The sequence below is a fragment of the Pyxicephalus adspersus genome, chromosome 3, assembly GCF_032062135.1.
Source record: "Pyxicephalus adspersus chromosome 3, UCB_Pads_2.0, whole genome shotgun sequence".
NCBI lineage: Eukaryota > Metazoa > Chordata > Amphibia > Anura > Pyxicephalidae > Pyxicephalus > Pyxicephalus adspersus.
Window position 1 is genome coordinate 69,549,362 of NC_092860.1, and position 27,217 is coordinate 69,576,578.

General features: G+C 38.6%; 1 protein-coding gene across 2 annotated transcripts in view; it reads right to left on the minus strand.

The window, feature by feature from the left end:
- LOC140326468 (cyclic AMP-responsive element-binding protein 3-like protein 3) overlaps positions 1 to 27,217 on the minus strand; it is a 139,714-nt gene that overhangs the window by 49,651 nt on the left and 62,846 nt on the right. For both annotated transcript variants that reach the window (XM_072405077.1, XM_072405079.1), the window contains exons 5-6: positions 26,648 to 26,767; positions 6,825 to 6,931 (exon numbers count right to left, since the gene is read on the minus strand). In XM_072405077.1, coding sequence (XP_072261178.1) covers positions 6,825 to 6,931; positions 26,648 to 26,767 — 227 coding nt within the window. The remainder of the gene's footprint in view (positions 1 to 6,824; positions 6,932 to 26,647; positions 26,768 to 27,217) is intronic.

Here is a 27,217-nt window from a genome sequence, read left to right on the forward strand (position 1 = left end):
ACTCCCCCTGGAATCCTTTAGACATTTTGCATACCCATAGGGAATTTTTACCTGCAGAGATTCAAAATAATCGTTTACTGTTTTCTCAATGGCAGCTGTGGCATTTCTTACTTAAGGCAGAATCTCTTAATGCAAATTCTTCTCTGTGTCTCCCACTTAAGTTCAAAGCTGAGTTTGCCCCAGGGCTTTCCTCTCCTTTGCTCGCTGATTGGGCTGCAAGGGGTCTCACTTCAGTGCGGAAGTGCGATTTTTATTGTTTGTTGGTAATATTTCAATTATGCACCCAAAGGTATATTATTACAAGCATACTGTTATGTGTAAGTTTTCTGTTTGACTGGTAATGTTTAAGATTTTATGTATTATTGTTTAGCACTGTATCACCTCAATAAAAATATTATATATATATATATATATATATATATATATATTATTGAGCATCCCACCCTGGCTTGATCTAGTTAATTCCCATTTGTAGCCTGACATGGAGCTGTTAGGAAAATTGAATACTTACCTACCGTAATTTTCCTTTCACGACAAGCTCCATGTCAGCATGGGCTCCCACCCTTAATATTGAGGATGACTAGCTATGGAATGCCAAGTGCCGGAGTTGCCTCTAATTTATTGAGTTAAAATCATGGGAGTAGGAGGAACAAGGGGATTAACCCATTTGGAGGAAAAGGAGGCTACGGTAAGCAAGTATAAATTTTCTGGTATTTTTATATGAGATTAAAATTTGTAAAACAATTTTTTTCATATCAACGAATAAAGAATTATATTGACACAGGCAGAGTAGAAGGGAAATTCATTTTGACTATAGAAAATCTGGAGAAAAGGTTATGCTTAAATATGTAAACTTAAAAGTCTAATATCTAATTGCCACTTTTTAACACCACAAATTTAATTAATATTTTAATGGTACTTATCATGGGTAAACATTTAGAAATCGTATAAAGAAAAATGTAAAGTAATTCAGAATAACTAATAATAATCTAATACTCTTAGGGAAGTTTATTTAAAAATGGATACTTAAGATGAAAATTTCTACAGCACAACAAGATGGATGGACTGTAACCAGTAAGAGTCACTGTATAAAATATGGTGGTTTTAAACCTATTTCACTTAAAATATTCTTTTATTGTAGAAAGGTTAAGAAACTTTGAAAGGAAATAGCTGAATGAATGAGATACTAAAAAAAAAACAAATGTTTTTAATCATTAAGTACATCAGGTAGGAATTTAGAGGATTTTGTTTAGAGGATGGGTTTAAAGTAAGTGAGAAATTTCTATTTTAACAGTGTGTATAAGTTGCAACATAAAGCTGCCAAAATAAATAAAATAAGCTACACCCCCCCAGGTAGGAAATGTACAAAATGAATCAGGTATTTAGGCTTATACTTTGCTAATAAAAAGGATACCGTACAAACAAGTAATCAAAAATACTCAATTTGACATCACCTTGATAGATGAAAGAAGTTAAAAAGTGGGAAAGGGTTGCTGGGATACCCAGAACATCCTGGCAGGGATGAAACGGAGACAGGTCAGCATACCTAAAAAATGTTGATTCTGCCAGTAAGATTATTTTGTTGCAGAAGGCACATCAGCTGTCCCTTGTGCAATAAACAATGTGACTAATTACATATTTTTAAAAGGGTTTATTTCCGCTTTAGGTATACAGCACTATTATGATGAGCAGATGATAATTATCTATATTTGGCAAAACTAATTTGCTTAATCAGAAGGTTATGTCATGCTTGGGGCGATGGAGCCTCTACGGGGTGCTTTGGCTTGCACAATAGTAGTGTGTGCCCTGAGAAGGGCTAAGGTGCAGATTCTTAGCAGCAGTCTGGTCTATCCCAGAGCCTCTAGTGAGGATGTTGCACTGCAGGCTGTTGCCAATTTGCAGTCCTTGGGCACACCAGGGTGGATAGAACAGAGTGTGGTACTAAACCACTAGGCAGGAGAATAGTCAAGAAAGGCAGAAATCCATTAAATAGACACTGGTGACACTGGGGTCACTGCAGACACAAAGGAACACAGGAGACATAAGATGGGAGAGGAGGCACAGGTGACATGAGGGTCACCAGAGACACAGGGGAATGCAGGAGATACAGAAGGCATGGGGGTTCACTGCAGACACAAGGGAACACTGGAACAGCACAATGGAACAAGCAGGGAAACAACAGACTGGGGAGACAAGGAGTTAGCACAGGAGCTGGACTGGGAAAGCATTCAATTAACAGACATGTTTATGGGAAAAAAACAAAAAAAGAAATTAAACAAGCATATAGTTTTTTTGTGGGTTAAAGTTAAATTATAGTTGGAAACACCGATATTATAGTTGGAAACACCCATATTTACTATAAAATTGCAGGAAGAGGTCACAGGGAATTTTTTTGTGAAAAAAAAAATAGGAAAAATATCTGGTTGACCAGAAATGAAGAAGGGGCAATGACCATGTAACCCTTCATAGCAATAATAGGCCACTGCCTTAATTACTCCCCAGCGGTAACCCCGAGTGTGACTCGAGGAAAAAAAAAACAAGCTGAAAGCGGTAACCCCGAGTCAAACTCGGGGTAGTTAAAAAAGTAAAATATAAACACTTACCTGGTCCCATCGGCATCCTCCAGGCTCCTGCCATCCTCTGGCTGCACCATCTTCCTCAATCTGTCCCCCAGCTGAGTATGCTGACGTTCCTCCTGGCTTCCTCCGGCTGGCGTCCTCTGCATCAGATGAGTCATTGAGAGTTCCTGGTGACGTCGGTGCGTACAGCCGTTGCTAGGGGTGCAGCGGGAATTTCAAATATTTTGTATTGCATTCAATACAAAATAACTGTATTGAATGCAGTACACTGGATTTCAATGTCTAAAAGCAGAACATTGTCATGAAAATTTTTTTTATAGTATAATATAACAGTATGGGTATAATAAAGTTTGAAACACAAAATCATGTCAAAGTTTATTAATACATTTTTTTTAATATTTAATTAGTTTACTATTTTGACATGATTTTGTGTTTCAAACTTTAATACACTCTTATGTTATACTGAAAAATAAATGTTCGTGCAAAACTATGTACCGCTTTCAGACATATAAATCCAGACAGAAATTAACAGCCCTGGAGGTTAATCAATGGCTCATATGTTCACTGAATAATTCATGATGGGGATGTTATATTGGCAGTACAAATTGGACCCCATTTTTTAAAGCTCTTCTAGACTAGATAAGTATAAGTTAGACTAATACAGGTAAACCTGGGGATACAGAAATCCTGGAATGAATTTTTAAAAAATCATAACTATCAGCAAATGCTTTAAATCCCGAACCAGATCCATTTCAGGTTTACTGGATCACTCAGGTTCACCCATGATAGTTTATCTTCTCCAGTCTTGAAAAGCTTTAATAAATCAGGCCTATTAAGTTAGGTGTGGTGACTAGTAAGATTCTAGTTTTGAGGATGTTGATTTACAAAAATGAACAATGTCATTGTTCAACATTTCTGAGGTTATTTTTTTAAAAAAGAAAGAAATGTTGTCTGTGTCAATCCTTACAGAACTTTTATTTATCTATTCTGGGAAAGGGTAAAGTACTTAATTGTGGGTTCTGGTAGATCATAAACTTGAAAATATTTGCAATATCTAAAGCTAGAAAAATACTTCCTTGTATTTAAAGAGGAATAGACTGCAGAGTTGGAGACATTATCCTACCCCTGTACAAATTATTGGTCAGACCAAATCTGGAATATGCAGTCCTGTTTTGGGCACCAGTTCACAAAAAAGATAATGGGGAGAGAGAGTGCAGAGGCAAAAAAAAAAAAAAAAAAACTAATAAAAAGAATGGAGATCAGCTATGAGGGGAGATAATCTGAACTCAATCTACTCTCCCTTGAGAAGAGACATTGAAGGAGAGATATGCTCACCCTGTAAAAGTATATACAATAAATTGACCATATAGAGAACTCAGTTCTCAGTCATTCCCCTTAAGGTCATTACAAAGTACAAGAGTGTACTCTTTGCATCTAGAGGAAAAAAAATACATTTAATCTCTGCATAAGGAAGGGATTCTTCACTGTAAGGTCTGTGAAAATTTGGAATAGGTTCCTTTAGGAAGTAGTTTTGGCAAGTACTATGGATTGCTAGATGCTTTCCTAGAAGCACATATTTTTCCATGTAAAGATACCAGAGATTGTTGATCCAGGGAACCTCTGATTGCCTCATTGGATCGAGAAGGATTGTTTTTCCCCTGTTGGAGCAAAGTGAACAAGGTTTTTTTTGCCTTCCTCTGGATAAACTATAGCTGCGTACACACGGCAAATTTTTCTCGCCCGATAATCGGTATCGGCCAATTATCGGGCGAAAATCTGCCGTGTGTACAGTCGGTCGTCGTCCATCGTCCGACGACCGTCCTGGCGGATCCATGGACGATGGACGACGACCGATCCTAATGAAAGGGAAGAGGAGAGCCCGCAGCAGGGTGCCGCTCCGTCGCTCTCCCCCTCCCCTCTCCATAGAGCATGAACGGTGCTGTATGTACAGCATCGTTCATGCATCGTGCAGTCTTTTCTCGTTGGAAAGGATCGTGAAAGATCCTTTCCAACGAGAAAAATTGCAGGTGTGTATGCAGCTTATGTCTATAGGGTTTTTATCTGTGATATGCTAATTTCCCTAGTCGTTCAACTTAATAGGCTTTTTGCAAACCTAACTGAATTACTAACTATGTAACTGACTTAATATTTAGCCTTACAGAATGGCTCTGGGGGACCCTATCCAAAAATGGGATTACGGATTCCAAATACCTCACAGCGAATCACAAGAATTTGGGGAAGTTATGAGAAAGATAACCTATTACCCAACTCCAACCCCCCCTGCCCCCCCCCCCTATACTGTTAAAGGAAAGCAATGGTTTGGTATGGCCAAGAGGAGGCTTATATGTAGTCTGACCGGCCAGCCAGTCCTGGGGGCCTTGGGGCCTCGCCTTTGTATAGAGGGGGGCACATGACCCCTCCACCCCCTTTTCATGGTCAGACAGGTTCCATGCCTGATTTGGGGATTTTAAGGCTTTAGTCTTAATATTAGATGCTTTAGACATGCTTTTTTCAGTTTTTATATTTTCATTATAATATACTTCCCTATTTTAGAGATTACATATTTTCATTATATTTCATTATATTTTATTACTTTTAACTGTTTAAGAGAATGCAAAGACAGAACAATAACAGAGATAAAACATTAGGTGATTTTTATTAAAATCCAGCCAACAAGGTAGTGGGTTTTGATATACCATAACATAAAACAACATATTGAAAAAATCTCTAGTTCTCAATGTAGCTTTATGTAACTTTTTCATAGTCAATTAACTTCAGTCCAAAACAACATTGTCAGATATTGGGCGTATTTTATAGAAACCCTTGCCATCCCTTTTGAGATCATTACTATTGATCTTCCGGCAAAGCTCCAAAATCCTCAACCAAGCGCCATAAAGCATATGAATAACAAATAGGTAAATATTTCTCTGATAAAATAAAACTTAGTAGTAGTAGATGAAGAGATCATATTTTGCAAATTAAGTAATACAGATATCAAGCTAAGGACATGTCCAATCTGCAGATATATATAAAAGGAAATGTCAGGCACACTAAATTCTAGTGTTTAAAAAAATATTTTTATTTTTATATTATCCTATATTCATCTTGATCCAAAAATAGATGAAGTCCATAATTCCCAAAGACAATAAACGGCAATAATTGGGATTGTTCCACAACAATTTATTATTTAGTGGGGGTGGGGGCACAAAAGCAGAATTAAACATGTAAAAACAATCATAACAAGCCTCTTGTTAATTAAATGAAAGCACTACAGGAAGTGCAAACAAAGTCGAATAGACTGGAAATTAAAGTGCAGAGCTGCAACTATCCCAAAAAGGGAGTTGTTGAACATCAATCCCAAGTAACCTGTATCATCAGTTATGAAAACACCATGGAGCCCAGGAAACATAGACACATTTGGGCTCCCCATTAAGTTACTTTTTTAAGGATTGGCAGAACCGACTGTGTTGCTCAACCCCTACCCCACTACTACTACCAACACTTTGCAGTGTTTAGAAGTAAAAACATGTGGGACACAAATGAAGTAGGATTTTGCAGGCTCAGAGGAGGCATTACATTTTTTCTTAATGAGTACTTGGCATTACACAGTTGTTCTTTAAGATATGATCTGTGAACATAAGTATTCATGTTTACAGATCTGGCCATATATCTGGCCAAAATTGCCAGCTTGAAGCCAATTCATCTCAAATTGATTTTTAGACACATTTAAATCTCATCCCTATGTCAATAGCATTAAGGAAGCAATCACTAGTCTATGGAGATTATCAATAAAATTGCTTTTTGAGATTAGCCATAAAAATATAGTGAGAGTACAACATAAAATTACATTTAGAAAAGCCATTTTTTTGCTGCTTAACTCTTATTCCAAATTTCAACTTCAAGCTTTCCGGAGCCTTAATGTGCATCCTTAACAAGTAACATGAAAGTTCTCTAAATATAGAGGCAATAGGTAATAGGGCAAAACAAAAAAATTTTCAAAGAACGGAAGATTTTTATGAATATCAGTTGTTATCTGTATTTCTGTTTTCAATAGCTTAATTTTTTGGTAAATAGATTAGTTGAAGAAAAGATGTTTTATGAATGTGCTACCAATGGGGTCATTGCCCTAAATAGCCTGTTGTAGTCTTTTTACTTTACTGAGTAACCATACAGGCTGCAAAATCTCTAAAATCCAGCATATTGACTAAGATTGTTTTTAACGTCATATGTAATTTATAGTCATACCTGATCTCCAGTCCATCCATATACTCTTTTTTTTTTTTTCTACTTTCTTGAGCTGATTGTTTATTTCGAATTTTGCGACGAATTCTTTTAAGAACACGTTCCTCATGCTGTTGAAATATGTAAAATACAAGAGGTTATGTTATATTCTGCATAATAGAACAAGGTTATTGTGTATTATTTAAAACATACCTTAAGTACCTTAAATGACACTGCATACAACAGTTACTTTAACTAAATGCACACCATGCAATTATACTGGCTGTAATTACACTTTTTAGCTTTTGAGATAAAAATTGAGACTAAATATGAGCAATAAAGTATATGTTGCATATATAAAAAAACTAATGCTGCTGATGTTTGCTTTACAGTGAAAGAAAACTTGATGCGCTGCGAACTCCCTATTTAATGTACAGCGCTGCATAATATGTTGGCGCTATATAAATCCTGTTTAATAATAATAATAATAATAATAACTCACTTACACAATGGGACCTATTTCCTATACGCAGTCTGAATCTCTACATACAGATGGCAAATTGCTGCTTACATAGGGCCTGATTTATTAAAGCTCTCCAAGGCTGGAGAAGATACACCTTCATCAGTGAAGCTGGGTGATCCAGAAAAACTGGAATGGATTTTTTAAAAGGAAGTTGCTATTTGTTAGCAAATGTTTTCAAACCTGGACCAGACCAATTTCATGTTTGCTGGATCACTCAGCTTCACTGATGAAAGTATATCCTCTCCAACCTTAGTCCTGTCAGTTATAGAGGGCCTCTATCCTTCTTTGTACCCCAAAATCTCTGCAATGGACACTTCCAAAGAAATGCAATTCATGTGTCAAACAGCCAAGGTACATGTTCCTAATACTACATCGTTCCTGGGAAACTAGGGTTCACAGAAGAAAAGTGGCCAGATATGTGTGACAGAGTAGCATGGTAGAGGTAGGAGTGATAAAATTTTAGTGGGGGGTAGCCACAAGATTCCTCCACTTATCCTACATTTCCCATTCTCTATTATTAAAAAGAAATTGGGGTTCACAGAAGGTAAGTGGCCAGCTATGTGTAACAGGGTAGCACGGTATGACGGGTATAGTTTTTTGTATGTTGTGATGGCACCATAATGATGAAGTTTTAGGGGGAGTTACCCACAAGAGTCCTGCACTTGCAGTCATATTTCCCTTTACTTACAGAGTAATTGGGGTTCATAGAGAGTAAGTGGATAGTTATGTGTGACAGGGTAGCATGATATGATGGGTAAAACATTTTAATAGTGAAGGGGGCCAAAAAGGGTTTTCTATTGGCTCCCACATTACCAGTTGCAAACATTCCTCTGTTCAGAGAGGGGTTTAGAGAAGGTGTAAGAGGCAGCTTGCCAGCCCCTCAGTCCTTCGCACCACAGCATCTTCAGAGTTGACTCCAGGCAGTAGTGAGCGGTACTTAGGTCCTCCCCAAGACACGGTTCCATGGCATGAGGAAGGGGTAACCGTACTGCAATCTTACTGCCAACCTGAACGAAGGGGGATACACAGTGCACAGACAATTGGCAGTACCCTAGTTTTAATTGCCATAAGAGTATCCCCCAGGGGGTCCCCAACATGCAAACTCAATTTGGGAACCCAAGGGAATGACTTTGTATTCCTATATACATTGATGCATTTCCTTTTTTTAATCAGAATTTCTTTGTTTTAACTGTTAAGCATTTGATTTTCTCCATTGCAAAATTAAACCTTTAATTAATTAGGATCTATGTCTGTCTCATGTCTGATGGTCCATTTGGAGACCCCCTAAAAGAACCAGACATTACATGGTGCCTTTGTAAATCAGATCTATTTCAGGAGTTCCTGGATGAGGAAGCCCAAACCCTGAGGTGGAGACAGAACCAGTGGCCATAGAAAGAACTATGTGTTATTCTTACTAATAGGGTTTGCTTGTAGTGTTGGTTCCGAGGATTTCTGGATTAGATCTAGGTCACAATGAGAAAGTGAAATAAGTGCATCTGAAGTGTACAACTTGAAACCTTACAGTAAAGCGTTTTAACTCCTAATTTAGACAGTGGCAATAGAGATAAAAGGGAAACTTGGGTCTTGCTTGTTGCTGCAATAGGAGGATTATTACAGGATTGTTGTATGTTTTGGTAAAATAGCCTGACCGGAAAAGACAAGAAATTGGTAAGCAGCATATTTACCTAATCTCAGAGACTTTCCTAGTACCTGGTATTTAGAGGTAAAAAGGGCCACCGTGATGAAGTGGCCACCAAGCTGAAGTGACACCAGGAGGGAAAAGGGACTCAGGAAAGTGCAGGGATAAGTGAAGATGTAATTAAACATCTAGATCCTCAAGTCTTAGGTAAGAGCTGGATGAGGTAAATAAGAAATTGCAGGCCAATTACTAAAAAAAAAACTAAGATAGAGCTTGGAGACTGGTGAAATCATGGGCAATAAGACCTCAAGACCCTTTAAGGGCACCAATAATCCGCTTACAGAAATGACAAATAGATGTGGTGACTGGATGGGCAAGACCAGTAAAATAACAAAATCATGGCCTGTTAATTATATGGAACCCATACGAAAGGTCGGATCATGTAATTTGCCACTATGTTTGACAATATATAATGATTACCTTGAGTACGAGCAAAGGAAAGAAAATGTGTGAAATATGGAGTTTAGCTAGCAAAACCTACAGATAGGAATGTGGTTTCAGATCAAAAGACTGAGTAAGATTCCTCATTTGTAACAGGTTGCTCCTATGGGTAACCAATATAGGTAGTATGACAGAAAAGGACATTGCAAAGACCACATTGAGAAATGTGTTACAAGTATGGTTAAATGAATAGGAAATGCAACCAAAAAGATTGTAAAACTAACTAGAGATAGTATTACACCTCTGCCAGAAACTAGGAGGTAAATGTTTAGAGTTGGGTTATTGTGTAGAGTTCTTATTATGCCCCACTTAGAGATGGTATTTTGTGATGATTGGAATGTGTACATGTATGATTACTTATTCATAATATAATATTAATAAATATCCATAAGGATTCAGAGTGCAGAAGAAGTAAGTCTGTATAGATGTTATCTTCATGTGTAACTATTCATCCCTCTAAGGATGAGATTGTACATGCAATAAAGGTTTAATAAAGAACATTTTGAACACCTAGGATTATATACAGTAAGGACAGTAGTTGCCACCCATCCTGGTCCTGATGGACAACCAGAACCCTCTAACCACTAGCATTTTATATACATCTTTTAGCCAATCTTTTCTTGGTACAGCTCACTAAAGATATTCGACATACTACAAAACGGAAAAAAATAGATTGAGGCACACACAAGATCTCTGCTGGAGAGACATTGTACAAATATTGTTTCATATTCTTTGATCGTTCAACATGGAAAGACTGGCAGCTGAAAGTTTCAGCAAAAAAAAGAAAGCATTATGTCTGAGTGGTATAGGAAACCACTCCTTCACTGCTGCTGACACTGATCCAGCACTGTTAGAAGTTAAATGGCTTAGATGCCAAGTCATTATAAGTACCTGTCCAGAAATAGAGGGCAAGTCATGTAGATGATATGTCAAGATTTGGAGATAGAGCAGGCCTTTCCCATTCCCTATCATGGGCAAAGTTAGGGCAGGGCAGAAAGGTAGAATAGAATAATTAAAATCTGACTTGCCAAACTCATACAGAAAACAGAGGCTGAAGGAAGGCCTAAAATTTGTCCAGAAATGCTGTCTTTGGTTCAGTATAGTATCAGAACCACACTTAGTCCAATCCTTGGCAAGTCCTTAATATGTTTTGTTTAGGGGATCACCAAAAACAGGGTTGTACTTCCTGCTGAATGCATACCGATGTAACTGACTACATATTATTGTTGCATAAGGAACTAACCAAGTATGTATTTATTCTTCCAGACCCAGACCAAGTGAATTGCACCCACCAGTTGATTCTGGGTGACTGGGTAGTTGTGAAAGTTCACATCAGGGATCCACTTCACCCCAGATACGAGGGTCCATACCAAGTGTTGTTACCGCTTAAACTGCAGTAAAAACTAAAGGAAGATCAGATTCATGCCCGCCACTGCAAAAAAAATCATAGAGCCAAAAGATGAGTAAACTACTGATCTATTTTAGGTGTCTTATCTTGGGTGTTGAAGCTTTAGGGTTTCACCATCTCCAAAAGTTACATGATATGGTAGCTAAAAGGGGAAATCTTAAGGTAATCCCCAAATTCCAATACCTGTAAACATTGCCACCTTTATTACTACAAATTTGTTTGCAAGCAATAGTACCATTTTGACCCAGCATAAAGTACTTTCAGTAAAAACTATAAAGATTTATCTCATTAATCCCATACTGTCTAAGATTATTCAATGACACCCCTAACTATATAGATTTAGGTAGTTCCTAATATTTTGGATCTACAAACAAACCTTCCTGGCATGTACAACATAGACAAGGTGCCCTATCACATAATATTACCATTGTTCTGGATTACCAAGCTAAAAGCTAGACGTAATTATGACAATCAAACTATTGCCATGAAAAGGATACTGCAGAAATTTTAATAAGTGTTAGGAGAGGTTAATCTGGCTGGCGATTCCATGCTGTGCACCACCTTAGTAAACCACACCACCTATTTTGTTCAGTGATGTCACTTATAGCAGCAAGTGGAATAAAACCATAGCAGCAGCCTCTGCTTCCCTTTAGCTATGCAGCTATGCTATGTATTTTATCGGCATAACCAGCTCTCACTCTAAGGCTGTGCAGGGGATTTTAGAGACGGGGATTTTAGAGACAGATTAGTTCCTGTCTCCATCCTGCACTGTCATTGGCTACTTTGATTTTATAGCCTCTCTGCTCCCAGTCACCAGTGACTGTTGTAGCGTTAGGCTAGGCGGACTTGTTGGTTTAAGTATTCATCTGATTTACTGTTGCCTACCTTGCCTGTTTTCTGCTGGTTTGCCTGTGACCCTAACTTTGCTTTTGTCTTGCCCTTGTGTACCTCGTCTGGTGGACAGATTACCTGTATATGACCTCTTGCTCTGTATACTGGATTTGTCTCAGTTAAAATCTTGGTACTGCTTTATCTGTGGGCTTCAGGTCCCCTGCCAGGCTTTCCCCAGACACCATCTCTTGTGCACAAGTCCTTGGGGCAACCATGTACTGGGAAATGCAACCAGTCTCCCGAGGCCGAGTAGAGGCTTGCTATAGGTGAAGGGTGCGTCATTAGATTGGGGGACTGGTGTCTGTTGCAGGACAGGGGCCTTACATTATAAAATGCCAACAAAACTACCCACCGTCATGGAAGATCTCCGCTATCAAGAACGGCTTCCGACTGATGCTGTTAACCATTTGCCATAGCACATGGCTGCACAAGAGCTTCATAGACAGGACCCTGCTGTGACTGTCCCTCCTGTGGAACTCAAGATTCCTCTTCTAGAGAAATTTTCTGGTGAATGCCAAGCACTTTGATAATTTTATGAATGTATGCAAGTTATATTTCCATCTGCGGCCACTCTCATTTGGCACTGAATCTCAGAGAGTTGGCCTAGTTGTTCCCTACTCTAGGGAGACTCCCAGACATGGGCCTTCAACCTACCTCAGGGGGATCCAGCCCTCTTCTCAGGTAATGCAATTTTCAAGGCCATGGGGATCCTGTATGCTGACCCTGACCTGGCTTCAACTTGCCTTTGTTGGGATCTTGGTACTGGAGAAAAGGGGCTCCCCACCCAGGAGGTGAATGTAGCACTGTAAATCTGTTACATCGTGAATAGGAGAGAAACACAGAGTGTGACCCTCAAATAGGGTCAAGAGGAGGGAAATAAGATAAAATAAGTAGGTCTGTATATAGATTACAAAATATTTGTTGCTTATATGAAAGATTTATACTGCTGATATTTGCTTTACAGAAACTTGATGCGCTTTCATCTTACTTACACAATGTAGCCTATTACCTATACACTGAATCTCTATAGACAACGTGATAGATAAGAGGAACTTGTGGCAAACCACTGCTGATAGACCAAACGGGTGACAACTTACTGCTAACATAAAGAAAACACTAAGGCTGACATCTTTCCGGTGTCAAAAGTCAATAAAGGGACACTACCACCCCATTACCTGCTTGTGGACTAATAAAGTTATTTGGATTTCCGAGTATACATATATGGACTTTGTTGCTTGACGATGGCATAGGGGAATGACTCTTTATTTCTATAATGATTTTTTCTATAAAGATGAATTTCCCTGTTTTAATCAAAATGTCAAGGCTTTATCTTCCAAGCTTCTGATTGTGCATACTAAATCTACTTCTGATTTGAACCTACTATTTCATCTGTTGGTCTGTTTGAAGACCCCCTAAAGGATTGCACAGCAGATTAACAAACAGAACAACAAACATATTTAATTGTTCTCTAACATGTAATTAATCAAGCCTTATTGATTAAAGCAAGACAACCCTGGTTCACGAAATTGGGGAATTGGATTTCATGACATTTTAGGAACATGCAGAATAGTTGAAATGCTGGTAGCACTGTGGGTCATGGGCTGTAAATTTAGTTTAGGCAGTTAGTAGACTAATAGCTAACACAGGCCTTTTAGAAAGGCCTTTTATTCTATCCTGGAGAGAGAGACAAGACTTTTTTCAAAAGTACTGTATTATTATTACATGGCAGTCCTTACTAATCATGCTTTTTGTTCCACTTTAATTAATTTTTTATAAAAAAAATTCCTACAACATATCTTTGCATCACAAGCTAAGTTCCAATATGTAACCTTAACGCTGTATTAAAAGAAAATGTTGATCCAACAACAAAGAAACTGTTTTAGTCCTTGCCATAAAAGCATGTAAATATACTATGGGATCTATTTATTAAACAGTGAATCTGACATTCCCTCAAACATTCACTTATGGAGATCTTTTAGGTAATTGCTTTCCACCAGGGAGAGTTTGAGGGAATGTCAGATTTCCTGTTTTATAAAGCCCTATGTGAACAACAAATTTAATAAGAACTTATGTGCTAATTCATCTGAAAAGTAGTGTCAAAATCTGGATGGACTTAAAGTGGGTCTGTGTGAGATGCCCAAAGGGAAATATTTTATGGTTTTTGCAGCATTACTTGCAGCCAAGACATGAGCTGTTGCTACCTACTGTAGATGGTAAGACCATTGTTTGACACGTTGGGCATGATTTATTAAAGTTCTCTAAAACTGGGGAAGCTTTGTTTGCAAGAATAGGGGAAAATGAAAGCCTGTCTTATTACACTTGTATATGAAAAAAGAACATACAGCTCAACCTTCTCTTAAAATAATTTATTTTTCATTTAACAATTTTCATTTCTACTGTATAACAAGCAGTGCCATTCCAATCTAACAAACATCCTCCCTGGTGGTTTTACCGGAAATAAGTCCCATTTCATTTAAAGATGCTCAGAACAGGAAAATTACGAGATCAACCAAATCAGGTGTGAACAGTCACAATTTCTGATTCAGTTTTAAAAGTTGAAATTCAGAAATGAAAAAAAAAAGTTTAAAATGCCTATTTTGGGTAGAAAATAAGATAGGCCAGATAGGATGATACCTTATGTCCTATATACATTATTAACTTCCACTCTCATACTCAATGTTTGTGCCTCCTTTTCATAAGGCTTTGAAAATTACCAATATTTGTTGAGACAGTAGGTGTCTAAAAGTGTAGTCATATCCTTGTTTTAAATCAACCATACAATTGTCACTGCAAGAAGAAGTATACTTACTTTGGGCCCTCATCCTTTTCCTCTATTGATGCTCTGTGCCTCTTGCATCATTCTTGACAATTCCTTCTATGGTAGCTCCTCCTCTCCCTCTTTTTCATTCTCTTTATGGAGCCCACTTCCCTCTACTCCCTGCAGCTGTGGGTGCTGGGTATAAATGTATCACTCCCCACTAACATCCCCATGGTTGTGAGGCAAAGGATACCCTGTGCTACAACAAATCTAGCATGGCTTCTGATGATCAGAGTGGCCTCATTGATACAGCTCTTTTCCTTGTTGTCAAATACGTTTCAACAAGTGGCACATGTCTCTAACAAGTTTCCTGGGTTCAAAAAACGTGAGTGCCCTGTCTTTGTGCTGTGTTGCATAGGATAGTCATTTACTGCTTTCCTTTGCTTGTACAGATGGTCCAGTATTTGTATAATGATCTTCAGCGAGTGGGAATGTCACAGTTCTTTGTGTGAAATGGAAGATCATTCTGTCTCTGTAAGGCATTAAGTGCAGTGTAGGATCTGTTGACGTGGGAGCAGACCTTTCCTTTCATGGCAAATACATTCTTCAATTTAGGGTAGCTCTTTATAATTTTGTTCACTACCAGATTCAGCACATCTGCAAAACAGGGTACATGAGGGAATTTGCCCAGGTGCAGCATATCCACAATATCTGTCCAGTTGTCAGTGACCGCATTGCCAATTTGAAGGTAGCATGGGAAAACCAGTGCACAATTTGTTTTTTCGTGGCAGAAAAGCAACTTGCCTGCGGTGTGACTTCTTTCACCCAGAGACAGGATGGAGGATAGCATGGAAGTGCTTAAGGATATACATGCCAGACTGAGGCATGGAAGAGCTTCCTGTTGGTGTCAGTGGCGAGTAGTTCTAGTAAATAGGAAGGATGAGAAAAAAGGAGGAGGAGTCAATTGTGTAGCTCCTGACCATTCTACAAGGTGATAAAAGATGCCACCATTCGTATGTGTCATTCAACTTTTAGCAGGGTGAAGGAAAAAGTGAGGATTTTATGACAATGTTCCATGTTTTGTTAAAACCATAAACATCTTTCATAGCATATTCAACTTACAATTTTATACAACAAAAATATTTTAGAAAACCAAATGTATTGAACATAGCTCAGAAAGGTTCAATGGTTTACACTCAGCGAACGTTATATCGTGTGGAGAATCTACCAGTTGTTTGACTAACCAGTAGGTCAATTTTAGCAAACATTCAAGGAAAAACACATGGGAAATATGCAGGCCATGCAAGGTATGCTAAATTGTTACTATTTTCATCAAAATGCAAGGATTTTGTAAGTCCGTTTTCTCTAACAGGGCAAGTTGAAACTTTCTAAAACAGAATCTCATGATTATTCAGGGTAGGACTACTAATGTTTCTCAGAAGAACTCTATGTATCTATCTGTATATCATTTTTTAGTTGTTGGGAGTTCTGTCTAAAATTGTATAGGTACTAAATAAATGCATAAGAGTGCCTAACTTAAAAATACTTTCCAGTTCTTTTTAGGCAGCATTGAATCAGCATTCTAGATAGAGGAGGGAGTGGACATATTTACCCCTCTACTTAGAGTACTTTTTTAAAAACATTCTTTATTTATAAATTTTTTCAGAAAAGGGTACATGGTAAGGTGGAACAGGTGTACGAGTGAACAAGCAAATAAAAATACAGCCGGTACCTCGGCTAACGAATGGCCCTGCTAACAAATTTTTCGGTTAACACATTTTTTTTCACTGTTTATGGGACTCGACTAACGAACATGGACTCAGCTAACGAATGCGAAAAAAAACAAAGAAAAGGAAGCAAGACACCAGATAACATATTGCATGATCAATGTACAGTACTTCCAGTATACTGAATCAGAAAGTGAGAGAGACATATCGCTTTGACCTTTATAGAAAGGGGCTTCCAGAGTGCCCCAGAAAGAAACTCTTCTCATACCCGTGTCAGTACGGTGCACTCTTTGTGTGGCTGTGAATCTGAGAGGTAGGTGTGATTTATAGCATTTATTGTTTGAACCGGGCTTCCCTGCTAGCTGGTGTCCCCGACAGAGGCTTGATGTTGGCGGTTTGCATGTGTTGCAGAAGAAATCATTTGCCGAGCACAGCTGAGGTTGTGGGTGATTTTGAGGACTGAGCTCGTCTTCAACAATTTGTAACTCTTTAATGACCAAGACAAACTCTAGAGTTGTTTCTTTTTGCATAGCAAAGCACAGCTTGCTTAAGAAGTTAATAGATGTCTAGGCTCCATAAAGTTTTGTTTTTTATTTGCTTTGTGATTAACTAACACAGTTCATGACCTTTTATATTGTGCTTTTTACTATTTTTGTAAAACTTATCTTTAAATTGTGGGCAGCATCGAGAACAAATTAAATGATTTTCTATAGAAACCTAAAAGAAATCACGTTTCGGCTAACAAAGATTTCATATAGAAGATAAGATAAGCATTAATTCCCAAGTGGTTGTATAAAGTTGCTACCCCACGAGAGATAGAAAACTTTAAATGAAGAGAAGAAAGCTGGGGGTTTTATAGGCAAAATAATAATGACTGTATTGAATAACTTCACAAAATTGAACATGAAACGTAATACAGTATAATGCAGTGTGTGGCCACGCCTATCTTATTCTCATGCAATGCAAATGCCTATATAATTCAGCAATGAATTAAAGACACAATCATGAATAATATGCAAACATAATAAATTGTCTGACAATATTGTAGTATGTTCTTAAGTTATAATTAACTCATTGATAAAGTAGGTGGTGGTTCAAGAAACATGTATAATGGTACATGGTAATACTAAGCATGTAAAATGGTATAAAGGGAGAGAGTATATTCTCCCTGTTTGGTTAGATAGAATAAGTATATGATTAAAGATTGTAAATCAAACATTGTTAAACCCTATTAAGATAACTTACTGTTACCCAGTGTCATGGATTGTTTGGGATTAGAGGTAGAACAAAAGTGGAAGAGATCCACAGGGGCCTGAAAAGGGTGAATACAACCAAATTCTAACCAGATATAGGTAAGCAACATGCCTTAACCTAGTGCTCAATAAGATTTTTTGCTGAACTATTCTTTCAATAATGGAAGTATATAGCTTATATCCTTTCATATATTTACACCTACTCTTTTTTTTACTTCCCTTTTAAGATTATAATTATAATTATTATTATTAAACAGGATTTATATAGCGCCAACATATTACGCAGCGCTGTACATTAAATAGGGTCTTCATATGACCTGGTATAGTTTATTTTTCATAGCACATATAAAGATATTATTGCTTGCTTAGTATTAGTTATTTTATAAAGAGACATGTATACCCTAACCAACCAGCTCTAATGTGAAACTGTATATTCACCCTTTTCAGACACTTGTGAATCTCTTTCACTTTTGTTCTACCTTTTGTTCCAATGCAAGTTGTCTTTCTGCGCATAGAAGCGGATATGGGCCAAATACCCTTATCTATGGTAAGCTGTGGTGATAGTGTGGCTTGTGTGTCATTCATCAAAATACCGGCATTGGCTCCACAAGCATTTACAGGGGAGGGATTGAGGAGGGGGGAATGAATGAGGGGGCTGGTTAGCAAGGGCAGAGCAGCAGTGGAGTGAGGGTAACTGATGTTGTAGTCTGAAAGGTATATCGGGGGGGGGGGGTCTGGACATCTTACTCATAAGGCTGTGTTGGGCCCAGGTGGTGGCTATAGTCTGTGGGGGTGATAAATTGAGACCAGTAGAACCATATATTAGAGAATTTACTACTATTCCCCTGGATAGAGTAGGTTAGGTCTACCAGTCGGCAGCTATACAAGAGTTAGCAGCCACTATTAGGTGTATAATCACCAAGTGTTTGTTCATTTTCAGGGAGAAACAGTTCTGCTGTAGGAGGAAGAAGGCAGGCTCATCATGGACATGTCTGTTCTTTATCTGTTAGACAATGGATTGCAATGTTGACCAGAAATGCTGCAGACGTGAACATTCCCAAAAAATATGAATAGAGCCTACTGCTGTCTGACATCTCCAACACCCATCAGGCATATTGGGGAGAAAGTGGTGGAGTTTTTCGGGTGTTTGATAGAATCTTGATATCAATTTGAAGCTTGATTCATGGAACCTACTACTGATGGATGCTTTATGTGTCCAACAAAAAATCCTCTCCTTTTGTTCAGCCGACAGTGTAATCCCCAGGTCTGATTCACAGACTGAGAGGTAGGCGGGGGTCTAGTTGGGGGGCAAGGCCTGTAGGAGCTCATAGATAATAGAGAGAGTGTGTGGGATCCCCCATTCATCAACGCATATTTATTCAAAAGGGTGTCAAGGGCCTGCAGTAGTCAGCATCTGGCCACAAAGTTTGAAAAAAATGTGAAAGTTGCTGCCACCTCCAAAAAAAGTCTTGTGACCTGACACACAATTCTGCCTTCCCCACCCATCCTCTGAATCAAAAGAACTGTCAGGCTCTACATTTGTCGGCTCCACTCTTTTAGAGAGAACATAATTTAGAGTTACACTTTAATCAATAGATAATCATGTACAGTGTCTCTCTGAATGACAAGAGAAAAAGTTGGGTTCAGAATGTTTCCAATGCCAAACTTCAACAAAGAGTAATTGAGAAAAACAGGCTTTTGTAGTGACTCTTCCACTTCAGGAGTGAGAAGGTAAATATTTTTGTCATAGCCTTCATCTTGTTTGTAGCCTCCATTCTGTTTCATAATCATCAATGGGGAATAAATCAGGAAATCTGACTGTATTGTGGGGGATGAAGACCTTGAACATCTGGTACAAGTCATTGTGTGCGTCTATTCACCAAATTGTCAATAAGAACTGTGGGAATTAGCTTGACAAATGGTAGGCAACTAGCAGGACTGAATGCCATATCAGGGTTTTATTGAAAAAAACAAAATCATCCCAAGAGGAAGGCTTAACGTCAGCCGGGTAAAAATCAAACACAAAAGCACTTATCTTCAGGTGTCCCGTGTCTATAACAGTCCATTTTCAAATAGGCAGAAGAACTAGAGTCACCTTGTCTGAAGAGTCTTGTCTCTCTCTCTTTTTCTCAGGAACACTGTGGAGCTGCATGCTCTCAAGTCCTCTCTATTAGGGACTTTTCCATTTTCTCACAAAGAGCACCTGTCTGTGTCTCCAAGCAGGGCTCCCTCACACAGAGCACCTGCCTGTGTCTCCAGCACAGTCACTCACACAGACCACCTGTCTGTGTCTCCAGCACAGCCCTCACACAGAGCACCTGTCTGTGTCTCCAGCACATCACATCCACTGACTGAGCTCCTGGCTCCATGTTATATCTCAACCCTCAGTGCTTCCTCATCAATTATCTCCCAGGTGAGAGTCCTCCACCTGCCCCTTTACACAGGAGAAGAATCCTGTGCAAATCTATCTGCTCTCTAGTATCTCTCCTGCTGGTTGCTTACAGAACAAAGACAAAGTGATTGATGACCTGGGCCACCAAACACTAGATTCCCGAAGAGTCACTTTTCATTTTACCCTTTTTTTTTATTTCAACATCATAGTATGCATTGATTAAAACCTATTCTGTAGCATCCACTAAGTTACATGTACTAAGAACACCATTTTCTCTAAATAAGTTAGAACAGAAACTTGTAGATAGATTAGTGTCTCTGTCTTTGTTTTCTCACAATCGTAATATCAATTTGAACTTACCAGCTGACATTTTTTTTTAAGAAATAAGGGAAAATTCCTTGACAAGAACATTATCTATCCATGTTCAGCATGACCACATAGTTAACATTGTATGTGCATGTATTTTGTACTAAAGCACCATTAAAGTAAATGTTAATACATCTTCAGTGTGAAGTAAAATAAGGCACACTGTGGTATAAATCTACTGAACAGTGTCAGTCAGGTACCCCTTCTTCAGAAATGCTTAGAGTATGATTTTCTTGTGTAATCTTTGTCTGGATTGTAACGGCACAGCATCCAGCAGTAGTCAGCCATCATTTTTTCATTACAGAAACCTTGGTAGCGGTGCTCCATTAACTGAATGTCCTGGTGAAAACATTTTCGTTGTTCGTCACCCACCATACCAAGATTTTCCGGGAAGAATTCTAGATGTAAGTGCAAGAAATAAATTTTTATTGGCATGCGACAACCCAGTTTCTGGGGAGAATCAAGCAGATTCTAAACTCCTTCCTTGTATGCAGGAGACTCATGGTTGCCCAGGAAATGACTAGTGAGGAACGTTGTCAAGTTATGACTTCTGTAGTGAGTTACAGTTAAACCCTTTGCCAGCAAGTGCTTCTGTTTAAGCCTTAAAGAAGGAAGTTCTGTTTTGTCTTTGGAAAGATTTAGGTCACAAACGAGATCATGCTGCTTGTGTAAAGGGTTTCTGGTTCTGAATCTTCATCTTCATCAGCCAAGTAGTCTGGATCAGATGATTCGGGGTTTTAACTGGCTGCAACTGGCGCATTCCTCATCACCTTCTAAAGAAACAAGTTCATCATGTGGCGGTACCGGAACTAGCAATGAATCATCATGGGCAACAGGCCGAATTGAAGGTGGGATATACAATTTTGCGCTTAGTTTTACCTAAGAATCCACTTTTGTAGAGGCAGCAAAAATAGCAGTTGATTAGATGGTCTTGCGGTTCTCTCCACACCATCGGGATTGCAAATGGCATCGCTGCTTTACGCCGATTTAGCCAGTAATGCAGTCCGTTGGAACAACTGGTACAGGTAACATGTGGAGTCCAAGATTTATCCTGGTCACCAAGTGGACAGCTGAAATATAATTTGTATATCTTTTTAAGTTCTGTGGTAATTTGGCGATGTTGTGCTTTTGTCGTGAATGAACCACACAAGTACAGAAACTGTCTGGATCATTATGGCAATTTCTAGGCATGATGACAAATGAAATCAATTGCAGTTAGTGCGGTCTCTAATCTAAAAAAAGAAAACTGTTATTAAATGTTGTAATATGTTAAGGCTATGTATAACAAATTTCACACAATATATCATTAGCTGCATCACAAAAACTAGACATGCTAGAGAAAAACTGATTTGAAATCCGCATCAAAAATATTACGGAGCCCACATACAAATATATCTGATGAAAATTACATGTTGACCTGTGTTATTAAAGGCACATTTTTTTATAACATTCTTTATTTAGGGATTTTTAACAAAGGGAATTAAACAGTGGGGGACAATGATACAACAGTACAAATATGGATAATAAACATACATCAGTACATTAACCTCCTGGGCGGTTCATTTCTGTCTGGATTTAAATGTCTAAAAGCGGTACAATGTCTTTCATGAAACTTTATTTTACAGTATAATATAATAGTATGAGTTGTGACAGAGTGTCCCAAAAGAAGGTTAGGAGAAGTGGTAATGGTTCCAGGGAAAAGAGAAAATGATAATTGGTGTATAGGTTTTGAGAAGAAAAAACAGGTTCTTTGGGGTCCTGGAGCCAGCCAAGGGAGTGAAAGGGTGGGTTCTTTGGCCCAACTCAACCTTGATTTGGGATATATCCACCTGCATTCAGGTGCAAAGGAAGGGAATTGATAAACAAGTGGCTGAGGGAAATTGATCAGCAAGAGGCTGGCTGAGCGAGAGCCAGAGTGGACTCCAGGCTGAGCGAGAGCCAGAGTGGACTCCAGGCTGAGCGAGAGCCAGAGTGGACTCCAGGCTGAGCGAGGGCTGAGCGAGAGCCAGAGTGGACTCCAGGCTGAGCGAGAGCCAGAGTGGACTCCAGGCTGAGCGAGAGCCAGAGTGGACTCCAGGCTGAGCGAGAGCCAGAGTGGATTCCAGGCTAAGAGAGAGCCAGAGGGTTCCAGGCTGAGGAAGTGTGTTCCAGGCTGGGAAAGGAGCCGGAGTCTGTTCCAGGCTGCAGGAAAAAGGAACAGAGCTCCAGGAAAGCCAGTGGGCAAACAAGACTTAAACTGTGAGTGGAACAGTACTGATATAGTGAATGTGTTAGTAAGAGAGGGCACCTACATGAGGTAGCAAGAGGCCCAGCTGGGCTACTGTTTATTATTTTTGTAGTGAAGTGCTGGAGGGTGTGCTGTAACACTTGCCTAAACAAATAAAAAGCACTGTTATTTTGAACTTTTGGAGTCCGCCGTCTCTGATCTGCCCTGTAAGTTCAAATAGATAAAATCACACTTTGATTGATATTGCTATGTTTGTATAGAAAAGAAAACGGTTTCCTTTCCCGACGCATTTCGCCGTCGAGGAAGCGAGGGCTTCCTCAGGGGATATGGGAAACCAATACCAAACAAAAGTACAAGAAAAATTGGCTTAGTACACATTATCTTATCAACAGAGCAAGTTTTTTTATTGCATAAATATGTACAAAACACTATAATTATAAAGAAATGTGGTTTCCAATCAATTCATAAAAGTAATAAAGCTTGATTTTGCACTTATAATTGTGAGTATCTCAGTGTGTTCAATTCATTAAAAACAATGAACGAATGTTGTTGAAAAAGTATTGCTTGCCTTGGGATAATTGTTATAAAATAATCAAATTGTTCTAAATGAAAAGAAAACAATTCGTTGGATGGTATTAAGTTAATTGATATGTATAGATTTAGTATAATTTATAAATTAATTAGGGGCACTTAATTGTTACTTCCCAGAGATGTTAACACTAGAATAACACCTTGTCTGTAGATCTAGGTAGTATGGAAAATCAACAAAGGGAACATTTAGAACAATTTGAATAATGTGTACTAAGCCACCTAGTGTACTGATTATGTGTACTAAGCCAATTTTTCTTGTAATTATAGCTTGCTATTGGTTTCCCATTTTCCGTGAGGAAGTCCTTTGGGAAAAACGCATTGGGAAAGGAAACGGTTTTCTTTTCTATACAAACATAGCAATATCAATTAAAGTGTGATTTTATCTATTTTTACTGTATGTTTCTTGTAAGTTATACATATTACTGTTTTATTCATGTAACAATATTAATTAATAAAGCATTGCTTTTATTCTATTATAATTTTGAATAATGAGTGCCTTACAAATAGCCTTCCCTTTCCTTCTTTCTAAACGATTTTCTAGAATTTTTTGAGGCTAGGCAAATACCAGTCAACCGACTCACTGGGGCTAATTGAAATTCCCTTCTAGACAATATCTCTTTTGTGATCGTGGTAATATTTAAACACCTTTTTGCAATGTGCTTAATTTTTCTTTTTTTTTTCAATGATTTTTTACATTCTATTCTAATAATTCTAATAATTTTGAAAATACTAGTAGATATTAGTGTTGGTGTTCGAATTCGGGTTGTCCTTATATTCGACCCGAATATGGCTGTTTAAATTCGGATAGACCCAACCTGAAAAACACGGGATTCAACAGCGCAAATTCATGTGTAAAAAAATGTGTTTAAAAAAAAAAAAAAGACTTCTGTTTTAACACAGCTCCAGAGACCCGCCGTAATCCACATCCATCGGCAGAGTGTGCTTCTTCACCAGCGGTATAGGCGGGATCCCTCGGCAGAACGCAGGACTGTCATCTTGAGCCCGGAGTCTTTTGAGGCAACTGTGAGTAAGCGGTGGTCATATTGGCCGCGTGACCAGAGCCCTTGCTTATTCTTATTCATATATACTTCCCTACTGTGGCTGTTGCTTGCTTCCTTGCTCACTATTCTTATAATCTAGTGGATTGGGGGCATGTTCACCCCCTTTGCATTTATATGAGAGATACTGCCTGAATATTAACCTGCTTATATTGAGGAACTACAAGTCCCATAGAGGTATCGGCTGGATCAGGCTTATCACACTTTACCACTGTACCAGGTTGAGAGGTGCTGCTTGAATATTAGCCTGCTTTGTGCTGAGAAACTACAACTCTACCCTGAACACCATTTTTGCTTTACCTCACTTACAGAGTGGTGCTGTACGTCTTCACAGTGGGCTAAGTGCTGGTATCTGTTAATTGACCGGGTGAGGTTGAATTTTAATAACCCATCAGCTGCCTACCGCTTTTGCCACAGTGACACTCTTATTTCCTAATCCCCTTGGGGAATGTGTAAATATTTTCCTCGCTCTACCCCTGGTATGATGGGCAGGCAAAAGAAATCAAAGGGCACAACATGCTCCCCTGAGCACAGCACCTTAGGACATACCTTCTGGATCACAAGCACCTGTCTCATCTACAGCACAGGAGGTTTATAACCTACTACTTCCCTACTTTGATAAAAAGTTTAACACTCTGCAAACCACAATGGATGCAACTTTACAACAGATATCCAGCAAATCTTCCCGTGTATCTGAACTAGAACAAAGAATGAGTGACCTAGAGGATCAAGTTCTGCAACAGCAATCTACAATGACCATCCAATTGACCCAATTAATGACCTAACTTAATGAAAAGTATGAGGATCTAGAAAATCGGAACTGGTGCTTTAACTTGCGGTTCTTGGGAATTCCAGAGACACATAAATACCCAGATCTTTTGAAATTTACAACTGTTGATTTAATGCATGCTCTTCATTTGGAATCCTTGTCATCCCACATGATTGAACAGGTGCACTGTATTGACCCTGGGGATCGTAGTCCTGTGTTCCTGGATAGAGAAACTCTATCCAGGAACAAATACTACGGGGCGGCAACAGCAATCAGGGGAGCATAGCAGCTCCGCTCCTCAGACTGCTGTTGCAGTCTGAGAGGAGGAGTATCGCGGCTGCATTTATGAATGGAGCCATGAGAATCCTCCTCTAAGTGAGAGATCCCTGGGCACTACAGGTTAGAATGAGGGCTTGCCCTCATTCTGAACTGTAGTGCCCGGGAATCGTTCACTTACAGGAGGATTCCCACGGCTGTATTTATGAATTCAGCAGTGATAATCCTCCTATAGTGATTTCTGATGGTTTTGCAAAATTTCAGCTGTCAGCTCCGCTTCCCTGATTGCTGTTTCCTCCTCTTCCTGTCAGGAATGCTCCTATCAGCTATGGTAATCCTCCTGTGTAGTGCCTGGGGATCGCTCACTGACAGGAGGATTCCCATGGCTGTATTAATAAATGGAGCCGTAAGAATCCTCCTGTCAGTGAGAGATCCCCGGGCACTAATGGTTAGAATGAGGGCTTGCCTGACGGGAGGATTCACAGAGCTGTATTTATGAATTTAGCCGTGATAATCTTCCTATAGTGATTTCTGATGGTTTCGCGAAACTTTGGCTGTCAGCTCTGCTCCCGTGATTGCTGTTGCCGCCCTGTAGTATGTGTTCCTTGATAGAGTTTCTCTATCCAGGAACACAGGACTCCTGTGTTCTTGGATAGAGAAAGAGAAACTCTATCCAAGAACACATAAAGCTAGTAAAGGGCTGCAGCTCTGCTCCCCTGATTGCTTGGCATTCGATCACCCGAACAATATCCCCCTATTCGATCGAATTGCTGTTGAATTGAATAGTAAGATATTCCACCAACACTAGTAGATATTAAACAGGTATTTGTAATGGTTACATATCAGCACTTTAATATACATGTCGTATTATTTTAGATTTTTTTGAATGTTGTTCCTATTGTTAAAAGGATTAACATCAATAAGCAGTGCTTAATCAACCAAACTGTAATATGCATAATAAATATGTATATTTGTAACATAGGCTACTGAATTCCCAATTTGTATAAACCATGTAGTGTGTCATTAATTTGGGTAGTGGGGGTGTGTAGGTCTAGAACTCTGGATTGTTCTGGGATCTGGTTCTACCCTGGGAATGATTGGCCGTCTCCTGTTCCTAGGTAGAGTTTCTGGTTCTAGTGAGATGGGGGCCAATTTCTGACATGTTTCTGTATGTATTGCACTCTGGCCAATAGTTAGATTAGACAGTGAGACAGGTATTCAAAAGCGGATAAATATGTGGAGAAGTCAGAACAAGTCCTGACATAAGAGTATTAGACAAATATTAGAGATTTGACTATGGGGTCTGACAACATGGCTTAGTTTTTTTTTTAGTTAAAGTACAAAATCACTGCTAAACAGAAAGCAAGTATTATAGCTGTAATGCAAAGTACAAGAAATATCTGTTTGATATAAAGTCACACAGAAGATAGTATGTTATTTATAAACTTGAATATGTGGCTAAAATTACCTTGGTCAGTGGAAGCTGGGTAGGCAATATTACTCCTTCCTTTGAAAGAAGTTTCCTTTCGTCTTCAGTCAACACTAATTCTCCACAACTTCCAGTATTCTGTGGTAGGGTGGAAGCTTGCTGTTTTTAATAAAAAAAACAAATATATATTAGTTGTAAACATACAAAGAAATATATTGAAACATTTAGACTTTTTCCTGGAAGATAAAAATGTCTATTTCAAATGTGACATTCTGGCCTTTCCACTGCCTCTAGCATCTATTAGATTTTAAGGCATGTCACAGATGTGAGCTTGGTAATTTCAGAGCTGTACGACCTTTACCACCAGTACAGCCTTCTTATACTCACAGGAAGATATCACTTGAAGGTTTCAGACCTCAGATAATAATAAAAGTTTGCTGACATTAAGATACAAAATTTCACTTCAAAGCAATAATATAATTCACCAAGTAAGTCAATATTTGGTGCTTATTATTATTATTATTATTATTAATAATAATAATTAATATTATTATTATTGTGCTTAAAAATATATGCAGATTTACTTTCAAATTCTTGTTGCAATAGGTC